Source organism: Dipodomys spectabilis, unplaced genomic scaffold (genome assembly GCF_019054845.1).
Source record: "Dipodomys spectabilis isolate Male_0828 unplaced genomic scaffold, ASM1905484v1 ptg000030l, whole genome shotgun sequence".
Taxonomy (NCBI): Eukaryota; Metazoa; Chordata; class Mammalia; order Rodentia; family Heteromyidae; genus Dipodomys; species Dipodomys spectabilis.
The window spans coordinates 10596553-10617500 of record NW_024870707.1 but is presented as its reverse complement, the minus strand read 5'-3'; the positions used below and the strand labels follow the sequence as shown (position 1 = coordinate 10617500).

The following is a 20948-nucleotide window of genomic DNA, read 5'->3' as shown; positions in this document are numbered from 1 at the left end:
TAGTGGCCTCATGGCCTCATTCTCTACAGAATGCCAGCAGTCTGACCTACATTAAAAGTCAACTACCAACGCATGGTGAACTTCTCTTGCCTGGAATACTGGCTCAGCAAGTGGGTAGTTTTTCCCTCCTAGATAAGCTCCAAATTCCCATATGAGAAGAACTGAACTCAGAAATCCAGCCAGAGGGCTGGGAAGTTGGCTCAGTGGTAGAGCGCTTGCCTTGCATGCCTGAGGCCCTGGGTTCGATTCCTCAGCACCACATAAGCAGAAGAAAAAAGCCGGAAGTGGTGCTGTGGCTCAAGTGGTAGAGCGCTAGCCTTGAGCTGAAGAGCTGAGGGACAGCGCCCAGGCCCAGAGTTCAGGCCCCACAACCGGACCCAAAAAAAAAAAAAAGAAAGAAAGAAATCCAGCCAGAGGTGACTGGGGAGATGCAGCCAGTCCTTGAAAAGTGAAAAATCATTAAAGTAAACTACTGGGCTGGGAAGGTGGGTCAGTGGTAAAGCGCTTGCCTTGCATGCATGAGGCCCTGGGTTCGATTCCTCAGCACCACATAATCAGAAAAAAAAAAAAGCCGGTAGTGGTGCTATGGCTCAAGTGGTAGTGCACTAGCCTTGAGCTGAAGAGCTGAGGGATAGCGCCCAGGCCCAGAGTTTAGGCTCCATGACTGGGCCCCAAAAAACAAAAACAAAAAACAAAATAAACTACTGCAGGGGGGCTGGGAAGTTGGTTCAGTGGTAGAGTGTTGCCTCACATACATGAGACCCTGGGCTCAATTCCTCAGCACCATATAAGCAGAAAAAAGCTGGAAGTGGCACTGAGGCTTAAGTGGTAAAGTGCTAGCCTTGAGCTGAAGGACAGCGCCCAGGCCTGGAGTTTAGCTCCCAAGACTGACCAAAATAAATAAATAAATAAATAAACTACTGCAGATGCAGAAACATCTGTCCAGAAACAACTCTCTTCCATACTGGAAAAGGGAAGGTAGAAGAAACAAATACTCAAATCTATCAAGTTAGGAAAGCTGAAAGAGCAATGTTGTATCAGGCAAAGTGACAATTCAATTTTCTTTTCTTTTCTGTCGGTTGTGGGGCTTGAACTCTGGGCCTGGGCGCTATCCCTCAGGTCTTCAGCTCAAGGCAAATGCTCTACTGCTTGAGCCACAGCACCACTTCCGGTTTTCTATTGCTTTATTGGAGATAAGAGTCTCATGGACTTTCCTGCCTGGGTTGGCTTTGAACTGTGATCCTCAAATCTCAGCCTCCTGAGTAGCTAGGATTACAGGCATGAGCCACTGGCGCCCGGCGACAATTCAATTTTTATACTAACTGGAGGGAAACAGCTCTCTCCTTCTGAGTGACTTTCTTCTGCTCAACATCTGTTAACTCCTGGAGTATTAATTTGTTACTGAAGACAATGTGCAAACATTAAGCCCTTCAGGTTGAAATATTAGAAAAGTATCCCAAACTGAGGCAAGGCAAGGTGCTTTACTCTACTTTGGAAGAGTAAATGGCAATTCAGAATTTACTAGGTAGGTGATTTTACTGACAAATTGATTGTTCTGAGTAACTGATTATAATCCTGAGTAATGGATGAATTGATTGTTCTCAGCCACATACCTTCAGGAGGCTCAGACATGGATGGGGTAAGACAGTACATGTGGTAGCCACGGTCGCAGTCATCACAGAAGAGCAGCTGGTCCTAGAGAAGCACAAAGGAAGAAGAAGAGGGGGCCAATGATTTAGGAGCCTCGGGCTACCTACAGGGGGAAGGCTTCCAAGAATATTGCTGCCAAAAAGAATAGCTAACAGGGAAGATGATACTGGACTCTACTCAGACCAAGTCACTAGCATCCCCCATTTGAGTCCTATCAGAGCTCCTAAGTAATTACATGGCCTCCTCTTTGCCAACAATCTCTTCTCTATAAATCAGCCAAAGTTGCCTTAAAAAAAAAAAACTTGAGGGCTGGGAAGGTGGCTCAGTGGTAGAGCGCTTGCCTTGCATGCCTGAGGCCCTGGGTTCGATTCCTCAGCACCACATAAGCAAAAAGAAAAAAGCCGGAAGTGGCGCTGTGGCTCAAGTGGTAGAGTGCTAGCCTTGAGCTGAACAGCTGAGGGATAGCGCCCAAGCCCAGAGTTCAGACCCCACGACTGGACCCAAAAAAAAAAATAAAATAAATAAAATAAAAATAAAAAAAAACTTGATAGGCCAGGATCACACCTGTAATTCCAGCTAGTCAGAAGGCTGAGATGAGGATCACAGCTTGAAGCCAGCTGAGACTCTTATCTCCAATGAATCACCAAAAAATACAGAAGTAAAGCTGCAGCTCAAGTGATAGATCAGTCCCTCATTATAAGCCTCCAGCAGCATCCCACTATATTTAGAACTTGAGGCCCAGGCATTGGGGGTGTAAGCTCAGTGGCAGAGCACACACTTAGCCTTTCCAAGTCTCTGGGGTCAACCCTGAGGCCCCACAGAACTGCTGGTACCTACCTCTCTGATCCATCTCCCCCAGCTCTATTCCTACACAAAGGGCAGGCTTCAGTCTGCCACACTGGCCTTCTTAGTACATGTGGCTCATCCACCTTAAGGAGTCTGCACCAGCCAGCCTAGAAGCCGTGCACGACACAGCTGCTCCTTTCTTTCTTTTTTTTTGGTCCGGTGGTGGGGCCTGAACTCTGGGCCTGGGCGCTGTCCCTCAGCTCTTCAGCTCAAGTCTAGCGCTCTACCACTTGAGCCACAGCACCACTTCCGGCTTTTTTTCTTTTTGCTTATGTGGTGCTGGGGAATCGAACCCAGGGCCTCAGACATGCAAGACAAGTGCTCTACCACTGAGCCACCTTCCCAGCCCCCTGCTCCTTTCTTTCTTGCTCTCCCTCCAGAACTTCTGGGATGTCTCAGTATTTTGCAAATTTCAGCATCAACCTCCCCTCTGCTAAAAAAGTCCATCTGACTATGCCTCTAAACCAGTATCCACTCATTTGTACATCACTGGTCTTATTTGCTCCAAGGCACACAGTAAGTTCTCCCTTCCTTGCTTACTGCTGTTATCCACAGAATGCAGGGACTTTGTCTCGTGTGGTCTCATTAGAACCTAAAACTGAGTGTGACCTAAAGTTGGTGCTCAAGAAACTGGAGTTTCCAGGGGGATGGTGGGGAGGGGGGCAAGGGAGAAGCTTGGGCGGGGTGTGGGGGAGCCAGCTGGGGCGATGGTGGGGAGGGGGGACGAGGGAGGAGCTTGGGGGGGTGTGGGGGAGCCAGCTGGGGCGAGCAGGACACCCACGTCGTTCTCCGAGGTGCCGCAGAGGTTGCAGCACTTGCACTCGATGCACTGCCAACGGTAGGTTTTCACAGCTGCCATCATCACAGGGGTGAACTGGAGGCAGGAAGGATGCCCTGTTGGAAGCAAGAGAACCGAGGCTGTAAGATGAAGCAGAGGTGTTGCGAATGTCCAAGATGAGCTGTCTAGGATGGTGCTGAAGTCAGTGAGCCACGAGTCCCTCGGGACCTGACGCTGGGGCAGTCCTCTCTGGGGGTAGGTACTCTGGGGGTACCTGAGCGGCCACAGTCAGAACAGGACACCAGCTCTTCGGGCTGTCCTGTCTTCTTGTTGATCTTTGAGTCCCCCAGGCAGAAGTCGCAGTAGTTATTGGGCAAGGCCAATCCATCAGGACCCTTCTTGGCTATAGGGAAGAAAGAGAGCTTTGATGATGCTCCTGAGGGTGGTCCGTGCCTGGGTCGTTAACATTCCTGCAAGGAAGGGCTTTTACTGCAAGACCAGCTCCTTGCCTGCTCGCCCACTCCCAACACCTCAGCTTACATTTCTGCTCCTCAGACCTCTGGGAAACGGGGGTGGGTGGCTGGGAGTCTTCCTTGTCCTCGCCCTCTTCCTCAGCCAGGTGGGAGTGGGCATAGTGGTAACTGAGGCCGGGTCGGTTCTTATAGCGTTTTCCACAAACTGGTTGGAGAAGATTGCAGAGAGAGGTGTCAAGCTATAAGGAAGCTACGTCCCCACCCCTCCAAGCTGTGAGGCCCCACCCAAAGCCCCCCATTCCTCCAGCAGCCTTGTTCTGGGGAGAATCCTAGTGATGATCCCTTCCCTTCTCTTTAGCCAGGAGCACCCCACAGCACTATGCTTTTCTGAACTGAGCGTCTAGTGGGGCTCAGCCTTCGTTGCATTACCACTTGCCCTGGAAATGGTAAGAGTCTGAGGAACTCCAGTCAGGAAAAGTCTATGGTTTTCTCTACGGCAGGAAGGGGAAAAGTAAAAAAGAGACCTCAAAGTCAGTGAATGCGGGAGGCTCATGTGGCCCTGCACACAACACAAAGCCCGGCCCTGCTGAGTGGACAAAGGGCTCAGGCTGGCTTTCTTGGTGACTACCTACCAAATGAGCAGAGAGCAGTTGGCTCCCAAAGGAGCCACAACTGTGCCTGCCCAGCAAGAAAAGCTGATTCCAGCAAGGCAGTTTGTAATCTTTTTTTTTTTTTTTGGCCAGTCCTTGGCCTTGAACTCAGGGCCTGGGCACTGCCCCTAAGCTTCTTTTGCTCAAGGCTAGCACTCTTACCACTTGAGCCACAGCGCCACTTCCGGCATTTTCTGTTTATGTGGTACTAAGGAATTGAACTCAGAGCTTCATGCATGCTAGGCAAGCACTCTACCACTAAGCCACATTCCCAGCCCCAGTCTGTAATCTTGAGTGGTGACAATAAGGGCAAGGGGGCCAAAAGGAAGGAATGAGGAGGCTGGGAGGAGGTGGAAGGATGGTGGGGACGTTAGCTGACCACCAAGTGGCTGTGCATGGGAGGGGAGCAATGGATCTGTTCATAGTGGGTTCCTCATAATGCTTTTGGAGCTACCCCATGCATGAGGCTAAGTGGCCTAGGAGTAAGCGTGAGGGAGAGAAGCAGTGAAGGCAGCTGCTGGGACTCTGGGGCGTGAAACACAACCACCGTTCAGCAAGTTCTGCCCCCATGCCATTCCAGAGACTTCAAGACTAGCATCACAGGAGATGAGGAAGGCGGAGGAACAAGGGAAGAGGGAAAAGGGATAGGAAAACCAAAAGTCTGAAAAGTTGAGAGAGCTACCTCTCTGGGGCGCTTTCGAGGTATGCTTTTGTTTGAAACTATCTGAAAGACAGAAAGAAAAGTCATGAGAAGGAGGCCTTGACACACTGGAGACAAGGGCAGCGGCAACAGGAAAGCGGAGCAAGCGAGCGACAGAGAACCCCAGCAGCGACGGAGCTCCGGGGTGGAGGCACGGAAGGAGGGTGAGCCAAAGCAAAGGGAAAGAGAACAGACACTGAAAACCTCAGGGCCGACCCCCTGTGCCCCAGCTCATTGGGCCAGCAGACCTGGACACTGCCCCCGGAGAGGCCAACCCTGCCTGCTGAGAAACCTCCCACTCCCTCACCCCAGGGGTCAGAGGAATCTCTCCCAGAGCATGCAGGTCCCACCGGTCATGGAGCAGAAGCCTGGGCCGCCCAGGGTTCTTGGAGGGAACTAGTCAGCAGGCAGATCAAGATCACAGGCTCGTTTCAGCACTCAGGGCAAGAACACAACCCTCCCTCCTCTCACATCCAGAGCAGGAGCTGGGTCCAAGGCAAAGACTACCCACCCACTAGCGAGGCACTCACTGTCACAGGCATACGGCTTGTCCCGGTCCTCCAGGATGGAAGCATCCAGCTTCTTCCGGGCACTGCCCACACCCTTACCCTGCGCCAAGAAGAGTACAAAGATGCCTTCACTAAAGTGCAGGACCCCAGGAGTGACACTCTCCTGAGCAGCAGCTAATCTCATTTGACAGGAAGAAAGGGAACCAGAGGAAATCATGAGCCTCCCTGGACCACCCTGCCGTGCACTGCCAGCAACATGCTGGCCCTTCACCTTGGACTTCCCCTTGCCCCGGCGCTTGGGGGTATCCTCTTCATAGTCCTCATCATCAAGGTCATCCAGGAAGTCATCGGGCTCAAGAATCCGCTGAGTGGACAGACAGATCAGAATGAATAGAAATCATGTCACCTAAAAGCTTTGTATGACAGAATTGGCCAAGGCCACCCAGAACCTCCTCTCCTCTGGGACCTGGTCCCACCCTCATTCCTCACCCTACAATCAAAGTCCTGTTCCCTTCAATGCTTCTGTTCCTCTGTGCCTCTTTGTGCTGTTCCCTTGGCCTAGAATACCTCCCCCGCCCCTGATCTCTTAAGTGATCTAGTCAAATGCTCTGCTCCACCCTGTTGGACTGGCCTCTCTGAAAAATTATAGTCAGTAGTCCCTTTCTAACATGTCCTAGTTAAATGACAGACTTGGTGCTTATTGTGTGACCTTATGGGAAGTGTTTTTTGTTTTTGTTTTCCGGTCATGGGGCTTGAACTCTTGGCCAGGGTGCTGTTCCTCAGCTCTTCAGCTCAAGACTAGTAGTACTTTACCACTTGAGCCATAGCCCCATTTCTGGTTTTCTGGTAGCTAACTGGAGATAAGAGTCTCACAGACTTTCCTTGCCCAGGCTGGCTTTGAACCTTGATCCTCAGATCTCAGCTAGGATTACAGGAGTGAGCCACGGACGTCTGGCCCTTCTGGGAAGTTTTAAAATGGCTCTGCTCCAGTCTTCCTGTGAAATGGGGACCATGAAGCCTACCCCATAAGACCCTGTATAAGCTAACAGAGGTAATGCATGGAAAAGAACTTAGCATGGTGCCTGGAATATCTTTTTTTTTATTTTTTGATCAGTCGTGGGGTTTGAACTCAGGGCCTGGGCACTGTCCTTGAGTTTTTTCCACTCAAAGCTTGAGTCACAGTACCACTTGTGGTTTTCTGGTGGTTAACTGAGATTAGAGTCTCATAGACTTTCCTGCCTGGGCTGGCTTTGAACCATGACCCTCAGCTCTCAGCCTCCTGAGTAACTAGGATTACAGGTGTAAGCCACCAGCACCTGGCTGATTTTCTTAGTTTTAAATGTAGTGTTGGTTTCCCAGTTGGCAGAGATGAGGCTGTTTTACCTGTGGATCTCCAGGTACTAAAAAACTTTTTTTTTCTTTTGTCAGTTGTGGGGCCTGAACTCTGGGCTTGGGCGCTGTCCCTCAGCTCTTTAGCTCAAGGCTAGCACTCTACCACTAGAGCCACAACGCCACTTCTGGCTTTTTCTGCCTATGTGGTGCTGAGGAATCGAACCCAGGGCCTCATGCATACAAGGCAAGCGCTCTACCACTGAGCCACCTCCCCAGCCCACTAAAAAACTTTATAACAAAAACTTTTGTGAAAAAGAGGATGAATGAATGAGAGCCTATCTTTAGAAGGAAAGCAGCAGGACAGGGTAGTGACAGGAGAGAAGTTTATCAGCTATAGAGGAAACCTCAGCTTCTGCTTCTGTTCTTTTTGGTGGTCCTAAGGATTGGATTCAAGGCCTCAGTCACGCCAGACATTCCATCACTGATCTACTTCAGACTTGCTAAGGGGTGGCCCCTCCTGAAGAGCCTGGTCTCCTGCAATGCTCCTTCAGCCATGGGGATAGTCTTATACCTTCCGTGCTCGACTATTGGTCACAGGAAACTCTCCCAGGCTGTCATCATCAACTCGGGGATCCGGGGCACCTCGCTTCTCCAGGGGGTCGGTGCGCAACAGAGCCTCTAAACTGCTGCCATCCTGAGAGATGAGCCCCTCCTTCTTCAGGGTCTGGTCTGTGTCTGCAAGAGTCAGGACAAAACAAGGCTCAGAGGGGCTAAAGCTTTGAGTGGACATACTGCAAGAGTCAACCAGTCAGCGAGGAGCTGATGGTTCACATTTGTAATCTCAGCTACTCAGGAGGCTGAGATCCAGAGGATCACAGTTTGAAGTGAGTCTGGGCGGAAAATTCTTGAGATTCCATCTTCAAAATATCCAGCAAAGGGGTTGGGAATGTGGCTTAGTGCCAGAGTGCTTGCCTAGCATGTATGAGGTCCTGGGTTCAATTCCTCAGTACCACATAAAACAAAAAATTAAAAAAAAAAAAGACAGCCAAAAGCAGGGCTGGTATCATGGCCCCATTTTACAATGCCAGCAGAGTGAGCTAGCAAGCTGAGTGAGAACAAGCCCTGAATTCAAACTCCAATACCACTAAAAAAAATTTTTTTAAAGGCAGTCAACCAGTGTGCTACTGTTTTCTGTTGTTGAGCTCTCCAGGAATCAAGACACCCTAGTTCACTTAACACTAGAACATAGCTCTTTACCTGTTGACTCTGATAAGCTGAATTCTCTAAGGTAAGAAAGAAATTATATATATATATTTTTGTTTTGTTTTTGTTTTTTCCTGTGCTCGTGTTGGGGCTTGAATTTAGGGCCTGGGTGCTGTCCCTAAGCCTGTGCTCAAGCCTAGTGCTCTACCACTTGAACCAGAGCTCTGCTTCCAGCTTTCTGGTGGCTAATTGGAGATGAGGATCTCAGACTTTTCTGCCTGGCCTGGCTTTGAACCACAATCCTCAGATCTCAGCCTCCTAGGTTGTTAGGATTATAGGAATGAGCCACTGGCACCCAGCCCTGATTCATTTTTGACTTTTGTTTTTACAGGAACTAGCACAGGGCCTAGCACTAGTGGATGGGAAACGGATCTGTTGCCATGCAGTGGGCTACGCCCCTGCTCAAGCAGGGTGCCCCTTACCTGGTTTAATAGATGGGAAGGAAAGCCGGGGATCTTCAGGTGGGTGGGCTCGTCGCTTTTTTCGCCAGCGCCGGGCAGGGTAGGAATATAGCTGTCCAGAGGCCAATCCTGTGGAAGTCCGAGTGAGCAGTTAAACCCTAACCCAATACTAGAAAATGATATTACACACTTTTGAGCTAAGTAGCTCCCCTGAGTTCCAGAGCAAGGAAAGAATGCTGACAGTGTGAGCCTGAGGATTGGGTAAGATTCTGCATGGGGGGGGGGGGGGGGGGGCGGGGGGAATGAGTATAAGCTTAGGCTATTGACACAGCCCTTCAGAAGCTCAATCATGGCCTCCACTGAGGGGGGGGGGAAGCCGAGGTGAAGGTATGAACCTGTCAGCTTCATCCTACCCATGAGGGGTGGGGGGTAGGGAACGATGACGACCATATTCATCCACAGGTAGGAGCAGGGGGGAAAATTCTCCTTGTGTCCCTGAGACTGTGACCTCACCTGGACCACGGTGTCGCTTTTCCATCCAGATGTAACAGTTGCTCTGGGCTACTCCAGTCTGAGAGTCCAGGAAAGGCAAGCGCACGCTGCGCTCGGCACACAGGCGGGCGTTGTAATTGTGGCACTGCTCCATGGCATCTTTGTAGTATTGCTCCCCAAGGCTGCAGGGTAGATAAAAAGCAAGGATGCAAGGTGCCAAAATATCCTGCTCCCCTGTCAACTGCTTCTCCAAAGGGCCCAGGGGACTGGGAAATCAGATCTAAGGGTTACATTTGCCTCTACTTCTGCCTCATGGGACACAAAGCCCCTCCACTAAGCCAGCATGAGGAAAGGTACTTCACAAATAAATTACCGTGAAGAACACATAATTTCATCAGACAAGCTGATGGGAGGCAGCGTAACAGTGTAGCATTTGCTTGTGTCAGGTCCTGAGCTCCAGTCGAAATGAATGCTTATTCCTTGTTTCTCATATGTCTAGCTCTGTACTAGTTAAGATGTTACTTTTCTTAGCCTCTCTTATAAACAGGGAAAAAGAGTTCATCAAAGTCTAAGGAGCTTATTAAAAGGTTTTTTTTAGCAAACTATAAAAGCTTATTGAGGGGCTGGGAAGGTGGCTCAGTGGTAGAGTGCTTGCCTTGCATACATGAGTTACTGGGTTCAATTCCTCAGCACCACATAAGCAGAAAAAGCAGGAAGTAGCACTATGGCTCAAGTGGTAGAGTGCTAGCCTTGAGCTAAAGAGCTGAGGGACAGTGCCCAGGCCCAGAGTTCAGGCCCTACAATTGACAAAAAATAAATAAAAATAAATAAATAAAATTAAAAAAAAAAAAAAGCTTATTGAAGGACATGTTATTTAGGTGGTTAGAGGTATGTCTCCAATTGTAGAGTGCCAACCAGTGAATGAGAGCACAAGGTTCTGAGTTCAAACTCTGATTCGGTGGGGGGGCGGGGGAAGGAAAAAATATCCATTAAAAAAAAATTGGTAGAGTGCTAGCCTTGCATAAAAGAGCTCAGGGTCAGTGCCCAGATCCTGAGCTCAAGCCCCAGGACTGGCAAAACAACAAAACAAACAAAACACACACACACACACAAAGCAAGCCAGGTACCAATGGCTCACACCTGTAATCCTAGCCACTCAGGAGGCTGAGATCTGAGGATCACGTTCAAAGCTAGTCAGTGGAAAGTCCACAAGACCTTTTGTTTTTTTGCCAGTTCTAGGATTTGAATTCAGGGCCTGGGCACTGTCCCAGAGCTGCTTTTTTTTTTTTTCTTTTGTCAGTCGTGGGGCTTGAACTCTGGGCTTGGGCACTCAGCTCTTCAGCTCAAGGCGAGCGCTCTACTACTTAAGCTACAGCACTACTTCCAGTTTTCTAGTGGTTTATTGGAGATAGGAGTCTCACAGTCTTTCCTGCCCGGGCTGGCTCTGAACTGCGATCCTCAGATCTCAGCCTCCTGAGTAGCTAGGATTACAGGTGTGAGCCACTGGCGCCCAGCTCCCAGAGCTTCTTTTGCTCAAGGCTGGGAAGGTGGCTCAGTGGTAGAGCGCTTGTCTTGCAAGCCTGAGGCCCTGGGTTCGATTCCTCAGCACCACATAAGCAAAAAGAAAAAAGCCGGAAGTGGCGTTGTAGCTCAAGTGGTAGAGCACTAGCCTTGAGCTGAAGAGCTGAGGGACAGCGCCCAGGCCCAGAGTTCAGGCCCCACAACCAGACCCAAAAATAAATAAATTAAAATTAAAAAAATTAAAAAAAGGAAAAAGAGAAAGCTCTTAGAAACAATTTCTAAGATAGTTAGGGAAAGAAAGAAGGAAAAAAGAAAGAGAAAAACAGACAGAAAGGGAGAGAGGGGGAGAGGGGAAAGGGGGGCAGGTGGGCGGTGTTGCGGTGTCATAAGATGCTAACATTGTTTAACCAAGAAGTGGTTAAAAGCACATTGGCCTTGAGGGAGAGAACCTTAGAATTCCTCAAGGCTTTTATAAAGCACCTTACTAACAAGAAACTAGTCAAAAGACTCAGTTTGTATAGTGGCCCACACCTTTAATCCCAGCACTGGGGAGGCCAGTCTGGGTCACATAATGAGACTCTATCTCAAAAAAATGGGGAGGTGGAGGTAGGAGGTTTGAATTCTGAGGCCTGACCAGGCCAAACAAACCAACCAACCACACTCAGGGACCCAATCTAAAAAAATAAAAACTAAAAGCAAAAGGTCTGGGGATGTACGCTCAAGTAGTAAAGCATTGGCCCAGAAAATTTAACTCCAAATTCAACTCCCACCCTCTAACGACTCCATTTGAAATACAAAGTAAGGTTAAAAACTTAGGAATTGTGTGTGTGTGCCTATAGTAGGGCTTGAACTTCAGGCCTCTAGCTTTTGCATGGCTTTTTTGCTCAAGGCTGGCATTCTAACATTTGAGCCACATTTCATTTCTAACTTTTTGTTGTTGGCTGTGGGGCTTGAACTCTGGGTCTGGGCGCTGTCCCTCAGCTCTTCAGCTCAAGGCTAGAGCTCTACCACTTGAGCCACAGCACCACTTCTGGTTTTCTGGTGATTAATTGGAGATAAGAGTCTCATGGACATTCTTGCCTAGGCTGGCTTTGAACCATGATCCTCAGATCTCAGCCTCCTTAGTAGCTAGGATTACAGACCTGGGCTACTGGCACCCAGCTCATTTCTAGCTTGAGTGTGGGCATAGGCCATGTACATGCGTGTGCAAATCCTGGAGCCTGGGTGATGTCCCTGAACTTTTTTGCTCAAGGCTATTATTGCTCTATCACTGCTCTAGTTCTGGGTTTTTTTTTGCCAGTTAACTGAAGAGTCTCAAACCTTTCTGCGCAGGCTGGCTTAGAACTTCAATCCTCATATATCAGCCTCCTGAGTAGTTAGGATTACAGGCATGAGCCACTGGCACCTGGCTTTGTTTTTCTGTTTTGCCAGTCCTGGGGCTTGAACTCATGTCCTGGGCACTGTCCTTGAGCTTCTTTTGCTCAAGCTGGCCCTCTTCCACTTGAGACACAGCATCACTTCTAGCTTTTTCTGAGTACTTTATTGGAGATAAACTCACGGCCTTTCCTGCCTGGGCTAGCTTCAAACCACGATCCTCAGATCTCAGCCTTCTGAGTAGCTAGGATTATAGGTGTGAGCCATCAGCACCCAGCTTGGCTCTATGTATTTTAAAAAGCTAAAAAACTGCAAGGACCAAAAGGCAAAACATGTACAAAGAGCCAACCTGTCCTTGTTCTTCAGAGTTTGACAAGCACTTTGGTAATAGAGGGTAGGACAACTCATATTTATATGCAACCAATCTTACTGTTGTTCTGAAGATTGAGCCCAGGACTTCTCACATGCTAGGCATATACTCAAACACTGAGCCACACTCCAGCTCAAAATTTAATCAGCCTTAAAATGGACACACTGAGAGCAGAGGTGATTTATTTCCCATAGTCTCCTCATAACCCATAAGCATGTCTGGGATACACCAGACTGGACTTGGGGATAAAAAGACTGATTTGGCTGCAAAGTCACCCCATAAACATGGACCTTTAATCAACCTCTGTTCCTTTTCTATAGATTAGGGAGGCTAGAGGAGGTGAGCTCTAACATGCCAGGATGAGAGAGACAGAGAACACAGGAGAACGAGAACGAGACAGGAGAACAAGTGCACGCGCCCAGGCTTGACAGTGGGTTTGAAAGTAGGCCTCCACCTTATGCCCACAATATGAGCTACACCAACAAACTCTGCTCCAATGGGGGCTTTCACAGCGCAGCCAGAACAGAACACTGCATAGCTTAGCTTTGTTCCCAGCACACACCATACACAAGAGTCGGCAACTGGAGTACAGCCTGGCTTGATTCAATGAGCTGTAATGACTGTAATTTGAGGTAGGCATGAATCTTGTGTTGGAGAGCAAAGAGCAGAAGAGATCAGGCTCACATTTGCTTGCCTTTAGGAGGCAGCCACGACCTTACCACACAGAGGAAAATTGGATAAACAAGTGCAGCAGCTCCTTTGTTTCTGCTGATGGGAATTGATACTGACACTGGGAGTCAAATGTGGGAGGGCCAGCCCAGGCCCGCTGAAGGCTACCAAGTAAGAGCAAGGCAGTTGTCAACGACTTGCTGGAAAGGATGGGTGTCCTGTCAGAGCTCTTTTAGGTGAGATTTCAGAAGGCAGGATAAGGATTTTGTTGGTTAAGAGGACTAAGAACAAAAACTTAGAACTATAGAGAGGAGGATTTGATGAGAGAACAAGAAATCACTCTGGTGAAGTTAAGGCTCCTGTAGCAAGAAATTTCAAGTTAACCTACCTCCTCCCCCAATCTTGTCACCTAACTCAAAAACTTTTCCAAACTAGTCAGCATTTTATAGTAGTTTATTACCCTAGTAAGTCCCCTTAAAGACTGTTTCAATTCTGACATCACTTTTGGGAGAGGCAGAGAACTGACAAACAGGAAAATCCTTCTTCCAGTACAAGAAATGGCCAAGTCAGAAAAGAGATAGTAGTCCTTCTTGACCCTAATGCAGTACCTCAACTGTCAGAAGACTCAGGCATTAGACTCCAGAGAAACACAGGATAAAGAATCTCTTTCCAGGCAAAAAGAGATCCAAAGGGTAGAAAGTGTTTCAACAAAAAGTGCATTACATGTAACTGGCAAAACCTGGGCAACTCTGACACTGTTACTACAGTTAGATTTCCTGGATACAAGATTTCTTTTCTACACCGCCCTTCACCCCCCAACCATGAAACCTGTGTCAAATCTCCCCTTACAATAGGATAGGGAGTCAACAAAGAGAAAGGCAGGAAAACAAAAGGAGGAACATCTGAGTCAGGAAAGATAACTATAAAAATGGTAGATCAACAGCGTCATTTCTATATTGAGGAAAATGTCAGCTTGAAGAGCTGGGGAATCTGGAGTGGGCAGATCAGAGAGGAAGATAATAGAGTTGGGAGGAGGGGTAGTTGAAAGCAGCAGCAGGATACAGCAAATAGCAAGCAGAGGAAAAAAAAATAATAAAGCCACAAGAGAAGCAGGCACTTAGCTTAATGGAAGTGGGAAAGCATTCTTGAAGAAAAAGGCTCCAGGCAGGGGGAAGAAGCAACTTAACCTTAGAAAGAAGGAGAAGAAAGGCTCTTGGGAAAAATAGGGCTCAGTCCACAACAAAGACACATTAGGCTGTGACAGTTCCTTAGAATGGTTCCCAAACCTTTCACTCGGCATTTCGTCAAAGTCTTGTTCGCTAGACACCAAGTTTTCCAACCTTTGCATTAAGTCCCATATAGCCATTAAAAAGAGCTCGCTCCCCTCGGCGGGGCATTAACCAACCCATTTCACTTGGCAAAGTGGAGGTGTGGCTCAAACGGTAGAGCACCAGCCTTGCGCGGAAAAAAAACAGCAAGAAGAGTGTGAGGCCCTGAGTTCAAACCCTAGTTGCCAGCAACCAAAACCAACAAAAAGCACACCAACACCTCGCAGGGCTTCCGTTTCGAGGAGGGAGGAGGCGAACTACATCAATCCCCACACATCCAAGTGTCCTTTGACTCACAGGAAGCAGCCATAGGTCAGTCCACTTGTCCTCAACCACCGTTAACTTTAACTTTGCTCGAAATCTGACCAGCACAATGGGGTCCATCCACAGTGTCGAGAATGCTCCCCCCCCCCGATCCCCCGAGGCCGCCTCCTGTAGGCTGGTAAGTCGTGTCTGGGACTACTTTGGGTCCGGCTTGGGATGGCGCAAAGACACCCCCCCCCCATCCCCAGAAGTTATTCCAAGTCTTCCCAAGGATACGCTTCGTCTTGGGGTATCTGCTACCCAAGCTCCCCCCATCTCCAAGCGTCGTGGGGAAGTTTTTCAGGGCTACCCCGCAGGGGCCGTCCGAGGGAGGCGCTCGGGGGCCGGCCGAGGGGGGCGGCGCCCGGGCACCTCCTGGGGGTCGCCGGGGCCCCGGCCCGCGCTCCTCGGGACCCCCGCGTCTCGGCAGAGGGCTGCGGATCGTGAGTCTCCCGCGGGTCGCAGGGCCCCGCACTCGCCGCTCAGCCCCGCAGGGAGGCCGCCCGTCCCGGGCCCCCGCGGGCCCCCCTCAGGGCCGCCACAAGTTTCCAAAGAAGCGCAACGTCTTCCCGGGAGTCTCCGGGGCTGCCCTGCCCTCTAGGAGTCGCAACACCAACTTCTCGGCCGTCTCCGATTTATCTCTTCTCGCACCGTCCTCTAGTCCCGGGGCCCCCTAACAAGACCTTCCGGCGTGGGAGAGAAAGAAACGACCACTCACAGCTTCACTACATTCTCCACCACAGCCGCCATCTTCCCGGCTCCTCTCCCTCAGGCCGGGAGGCCCCGGAGCCCGCAGCGCGCAGGCGCAGAGGCCGCCCAGGGCACCCGCTTCCTCTTCCCTCTGCGCAGGCGCAGCTCGAGAGAGAGAGCGCGCGCGCGCGCGCGCGCGCACGAGGAGGAGCGCGGGAGAACGAGCTCGGTGCGCCGCCTCCAAGGAAAAGCGAGGGGAAGGTGGGGGAGCCCGTGTGCGCAGGCGCAACTGGGACAACCGCCCAACTAGAGGTGCAAGCTCGAGTCCCTCCTCCTCCCTACAGAGCAGAGGCACGAGGGCCTATCCTGGTGCAGAAATGAGAAGGCCAAAGGTTGGTGGAAAGCCAGGAGACCTGGGGAGAGGTGTCCTGACTCACTTGCTTTTAGTTTTGTCCTCAAAGATGAGGAGCTAGTGGGTATCCCAAAGTAAGAGCAGTGCCCACACAGGTGCCCATTTCTGAGGGAGGAAAGTGAACACTCAGAACTAGGCTGTTCCTTAGCCTGTCAGGATCTGACAAAAGGTACCTTACCTAGCCGGGCACGCATGACTCACACCTGTGATCCTAGCTACTCAGGAGGTTGAGATCTGAGAATTAGCTGGGGCAGGAAAGTCTCTGAAATTCTTATCCCCCAATTAGCCACCAAAAAGAAGTAGGGCTGTGGCTCAAACAGCTCTAGACTTGAGCACAAAAGCTCAGGGACAGGCCTAGAGTTCAAGTCCTAGGAACAGCACAAAAACAAACCATAGTACCACCAAATACAGCCCTTGAACTTCACTATATCCTCCTCTTCTTGGCTTCCTACCCCTAAGGGCATTCTGGCCACAATTTCCCCTGTGCAAATTTTCTTATCTCTTCTGTACCCTGCATTTTTCTTTCCATATGAAATCAAGCAAGTCTGTGCAAATATGGTTTAATATCCCCCTTAAAAAAATTAAAAATGTAAGCCACACTCCAGCTACTCAGGCCTATAAACCTAGGTACTTAGGGAGCTGAGATCTGAAGGTCAAAGTTTAAAGTCAGGGAGGATAGACAAATCAGTGTGACTCTTTTCTCCAATTAACCATCAAAAAGCCAGAAGTAGGACTGGGAATATTGCTCAGTGGTAGAGTGCTTGCCTTGCATGAATGAGGCCCTGGGTTCAATTCCTCAGCACCACATAAGCAGAAAAAGCTGGAAGTAGAGCAGTGGCTCAAATGGTAGAGCGCTCGCCTTGAGCTGAAGAGCTGAGGGACAGCGCCCAGGCCCAGAGTTCAAGCCCCACGACCAACAAAAAAAAAAAAAAGGAAAGAAAAGAAAGAAAAAGCAATGACAAACATAGTTAAATAATAGCTATTCAACACACTGAGCCAGCATAGCAACCAGGATCTAGTGTCTTGTAAACAGGAGCTAAGGAGCAGGAGGAGTGGAGGGGCACTCTTATACTTTTCAACTTTTTTTTGTTGGTCGTGGGGCTTGAACTCTGGGCCTGGGCGCTATCCCTCAGCTCTTCAGCTCAAGGCGAGCGCTCTACCACTTGAGCTACAGCGCCACTTCCGGTTTTCTGGTGGTTTATTGGAGATAGGAGTCTCACGGTCTTTCCTGCCAGGGCTGGCTTTGAACCGCGATCCTCAGATCTCAGCCTCCTGAGTAGCTAGGATTACAGGCGTGAGCCACCAGCGCCCGGCGAGGGGCACTCTTATAATCTAAAATAATGACTCTTGGGAGCTGGGAAGGTGGCTCAGTGGTAGAGCGCTTGCCTTGCATGCCTGAGGCCCTGGGTTCAATTCCTCAGCACCACATAAGCAAAAAGAAAAAAGCCGGGGGCTGGGATGTAGCTCAGTGGCAAAGCACTTGCCTAGCAAGTGCAACGTCCTGGGTTTGATCCCCAGTACCAAAAAAGAAAAGACAAAAAAAAAATACAGTTAAAAAAAAGAAAAGAAAAAAGCCGGAAGTGGCGCCGTGGCTCAAGTGGTAGAGCGCTAGCCTTGAGCTGAAGAGCTGAGGGACAGCGCCAAGGCCCAGAGTTCAGGCCCCACGACCAGACCCAAAAATAAATAAATAAATAAAATAAAAATAATGACTCTTGGGAAATGTATTCTGTTTCTGCATCTCTGGGCTCTGGCTTTAGACTCCAAAGGAGAAATTCTTCCACCAGGGGGCACAAGAGAGGTTTCTGTAAATCATGAGATGAGATTTGGTTATGGTCCATTTTTTGCTCTACATGCATTTAGGGGCAGGGAGAATTATAAATGCAAGTTAGTGAGTCCTCTGAGATGTTCCTACTTAATATTACATTCAGGTAGTTAGGCCAGGAGGATTACTGATTAGGCGTTTGATTCTAGTCTCCCACTTTAAGACAAACTAAAACAGAAAGTGAAAATGAAAATCTTAAAATCATTGCAAAGCTAGAACTAATTACTAGGTCAACATTTAGGATCTAAAATCCAGAGTAATCCCAGAATTCAATACAGTTTTTATCCTGGGAATATTTGTTGATCTGGAAGATACAATAACTGTGAAAGTAAACTGTTGTTTGTCAGTTTTTATGGGGAGGAACAGAAATTAAAATCCAAGACTTGCCCACAATTAGAAATCAGATACTTCACCACTGAGCACTTGCATACTTTAATATAGACCTCAACTTTTATGGACTTGAAACCCAAAATCCTATTATCTGAATTGTGCAGGAAAAGTCAAATGTGAAAGTTGGATTAAGGTGGACCCATCAGGAAAATCAATGAGTCTGGAAGCCATCCTATTAAATGAAGGAAACCAGGTTCACAAGGACAAATGGTCAGGTTTTCTCATAATGTGGATGTTAGACCTAAAATATAAGCATGCATAAACACATACAGGATCATGCATGTATGTGTGTGTATGAAAGGGGGTATGCATGAGGTACCATGGTGAAACCTGTTGGAACAATTAACATGTACTTAACAAAAATGACACGCACAAAAAAAGACCAGGCACCAGTGGCTCACACATGTAATCCTAGCTACTTAGGAGGCTGAGATCTAGCTGTGATTCAAGCGGTAGAACATTAGATTTGAGCAAAAAGCTCAGGGACAGTACCCAGTACCTGAGTTCAAATCCCAGGACAAGCACACCCGAACGTGCATGTGTGAGAACATATATACAAAAACTAGAAGAGCCAGGCACCGGTGGCTCATACCTGTAATCCTAGCTACTCAGGAGGCTGAGATCTGAGGACCACGGTCCAAAGCCAGCCGGGGCAGGATAGGCCGTGAGACTTATCTACAATAAAGCACCAGAAAACTGGAAGTGGCACTGTGGCTCAAGTGGTAGAGTGCTAGCCTTGAGCTGAAGAGCTGAGGGACAGTGCCCAGGCCCAGAGTTCAAGCCCCATGACTGACCAAAAAAAAAAAAAAAGCTAGAAGAAATTTTATTTATTTATTTATTTATTTATTGTCATGGGGCTTGAACACAGTGCCTAGGCCCTGTCCCTGAGCTCTTTTGTTCACAGCCCTGTACACCTGAGACACAGCTCTATTTCCAGGTTTTGAGTGGTTAACTGGAGATAAGAGTCTCACAGACCTTCCTGCTCAGGCTGGCTTCAAACCGTGATACTCAGATCTCAGCCTCCTAGTTACTGGGATAATAGGCGTGGGCCACCGGCACCTGACTAAGAAATGTTGAATATTTAAGAAAATAGATGTTTATCCTGATTTGAACACATTGAATTCATACCCATATTGAAACTCTATAAATATACACAATTTTTCTATGTGAAAAATAAATAAAACACTTAGTAGAAATACATGCTAATATAAATATACACAATTTTTCTATGTGAAAAATAAATAAAACATAGTGGAAATACATGCTAAAATATTTGGGGTACAGTAGTATGACATCTACAGTTTATTTCCAAAAGATCAAGAAAAAAATGGTGTTTTTGTGTTTTTGTTTTTGTTTTTTCTGTTGGTCGTGGGGCTTAAACTCTGGGCCTTAAACTCTGGGCCTGGGGGCTGTCCCTCAGCTCTTCAGCTCAAGGCTTGAGCTCTACCACTTGAGCCACAGCGCCACTTCCAGTTTTCTGGTGGTTAATTGGAGATAAGAATCTCATGGAGGCTGGGAAGGTGGCTCAGTGGTAGAGTGCTTCCCTTGCATGCCTGAGGCCCTGGGTTCGATTCCCCAGCACCACATAAGCAAAAAGAAAAAAAAGGCCGGAAGTGGTGCTATGGCTCAAGTGGTAGAGCGCTAGCCTTGAGCTGAAGAGCTGAGGGACAGCGCCCAAGTCCAGAGTTCAAGCCCCTCAGCCGACCAAAAAAAAAAAAAAAAAATCTTGGGGCTGGGAAGTTGGCTCAGTGGTAGAGTGCTTGCCTTTCACGCCTGAGGCCCTGGGTTCGATTCCTCAGCACCACATAAGCAAAAAGAAAAAAGCCAGAAGTGGCGCTGTGGCTTAAGTAGTAGGGCACTAGCCTTGAGCTGAAGAGCTGAGGGACAGTGCTCAGGCCCAGAGTTCAGGCCCCACAACCGGACCAAAAAACAAAACAAAACAAAAACAAACAAACAAACAAAAGAATCTCATGGACTTTCCTGCCTGGGCTGGCTTTGAATCATGATCCTCAAATCTCAGCCTCCAGAGTAGCCAGGATTACAGGCAATAGCCACCCATGCCTGGCCTCTTGCTGTCACTCAGCCGTTTCCTTCACAACTGGAAATCTACCATTTCAGTTCTTACTTTTTGCAGGCTAATTAGAAATAAGAGTCCTGGGATTTGTGTACAAAGCTGGCTTTGAATCATGATTCTCAGATCTCAGCTTCCTGAGTAGCTAGGATTTTAGGCATGAACCACCAGCACCCAGCAAGGTTTTTTGGTGCAAAAAGGTAAACAAAGAAGCTAGAAAACTAAAAACAAACAAGATGTGGATGGAAGGGAAACAATATGAGTTGAGTAGTAAATTCATTTAAATTCCTCTTCTTTGCCTCTACTCCTGTGTACAGTATATGTTGGTGGAAATTTTTTTTTTTTTTTTTTTTTTTTGGGTCCAGTCATGGGGCCTGAACTCTGGGCCTGGGCGCTGTCCCTCAGCTCTTCAGCCCAAGGCTAGCGCTCTACCACTTGAGCCACAGTGCCACTTCAGGCTTTTTTCTTTTTCTTATGTGGTGTTGAGGAATCGAACCCAGGGCCTCTGGCACGCAAGGCAAGTGTTCTACCACTCAGCCACCTTCCCAGCCCTGTTGGTGGAAATTTTATAACATAGTTCATACATTGCAAAATATTAAGGTGAGCAGGTGAGAGAATGACAGGAAGAATGGATAGAAGTCCTGGAATGGAGGTGATATTAAGACTTTGAATTGTCTCCCTTTGCAAAGAGTGAATGAGTGTGTGTGTGTGTGTGTGTGTGTGTGTGTGTGTGTGTGTTTTGCTGGGGTCCAAGCTCAGGGTCTTGCACATACCAGGTAAGTAATCTACTCATGATCTACAATGCCAATGACCTTTCTAAAATATTTGCATGTGGCTGCATGTCTCTCTGCTCCAAATTCTTCAGCAGCTTCTCATTGTTTGAGCTTCAGCCTTGTAAGCAGGA

General features: G+C 48.4%; 1 protein-coding gene across 3 annotated transcripts in view; it reads right to left on the bottom strand.

Moving 5' to 3' along the window:
* Dpf2 (double PHD fingers 2) overlaps positions 1-15504 on the bottom strand; it is a 20063-nt gene extending 4559 nt beyond the window's left edge. Inside the window, exons 1-11 of one of the 3 annotated variants that reach the window (XM_042676089.1) lie at positions 15378-15466; positions 9116-9276; positions 8624-8731; positions 7510-7673; positions 5878-5970; positions 5628-5706; positions 5080-5121; positions 3815-3952; positions 3549-3677; positions 3278-3390; positions 1614-1695 (exon numbers count right to left, since the gene is read on the bottom strand). In XM_042676089.1, coding sequence (XP_042532023.1) covers positions 1614-1695; positions 3278-3390; positions 3549-3677; positions 3815-3952; positions 5080-5121; positions 5628-5706; positions 5878-5970; positions 7510-7673; positions 8624-8731; positions 9116-9276; positions 15378-15409 — 1141 coding nt within the window. In that variant the 5' untranslated portion in view covers positions 15410-15466. Of the gene's footprint in view, positions 1-1613; positions 1696-3277; positions 3391-3548; positions 3678-3814; positions 3953-5079; positions 5122-5627; positions 5707-5877; positions 5971-7509; positions 7674-8623; positions 8732-9115; positions 9277-14581; positions 14718-15377 lie in introns of all 3 variants that reach the window. The other 2 variants (XM_042676088.1, XM_042676087.1) reach the window with 2 other exon arrangements.
* Positions 15505-20948: the final 5444 nt, after the last annotated feature.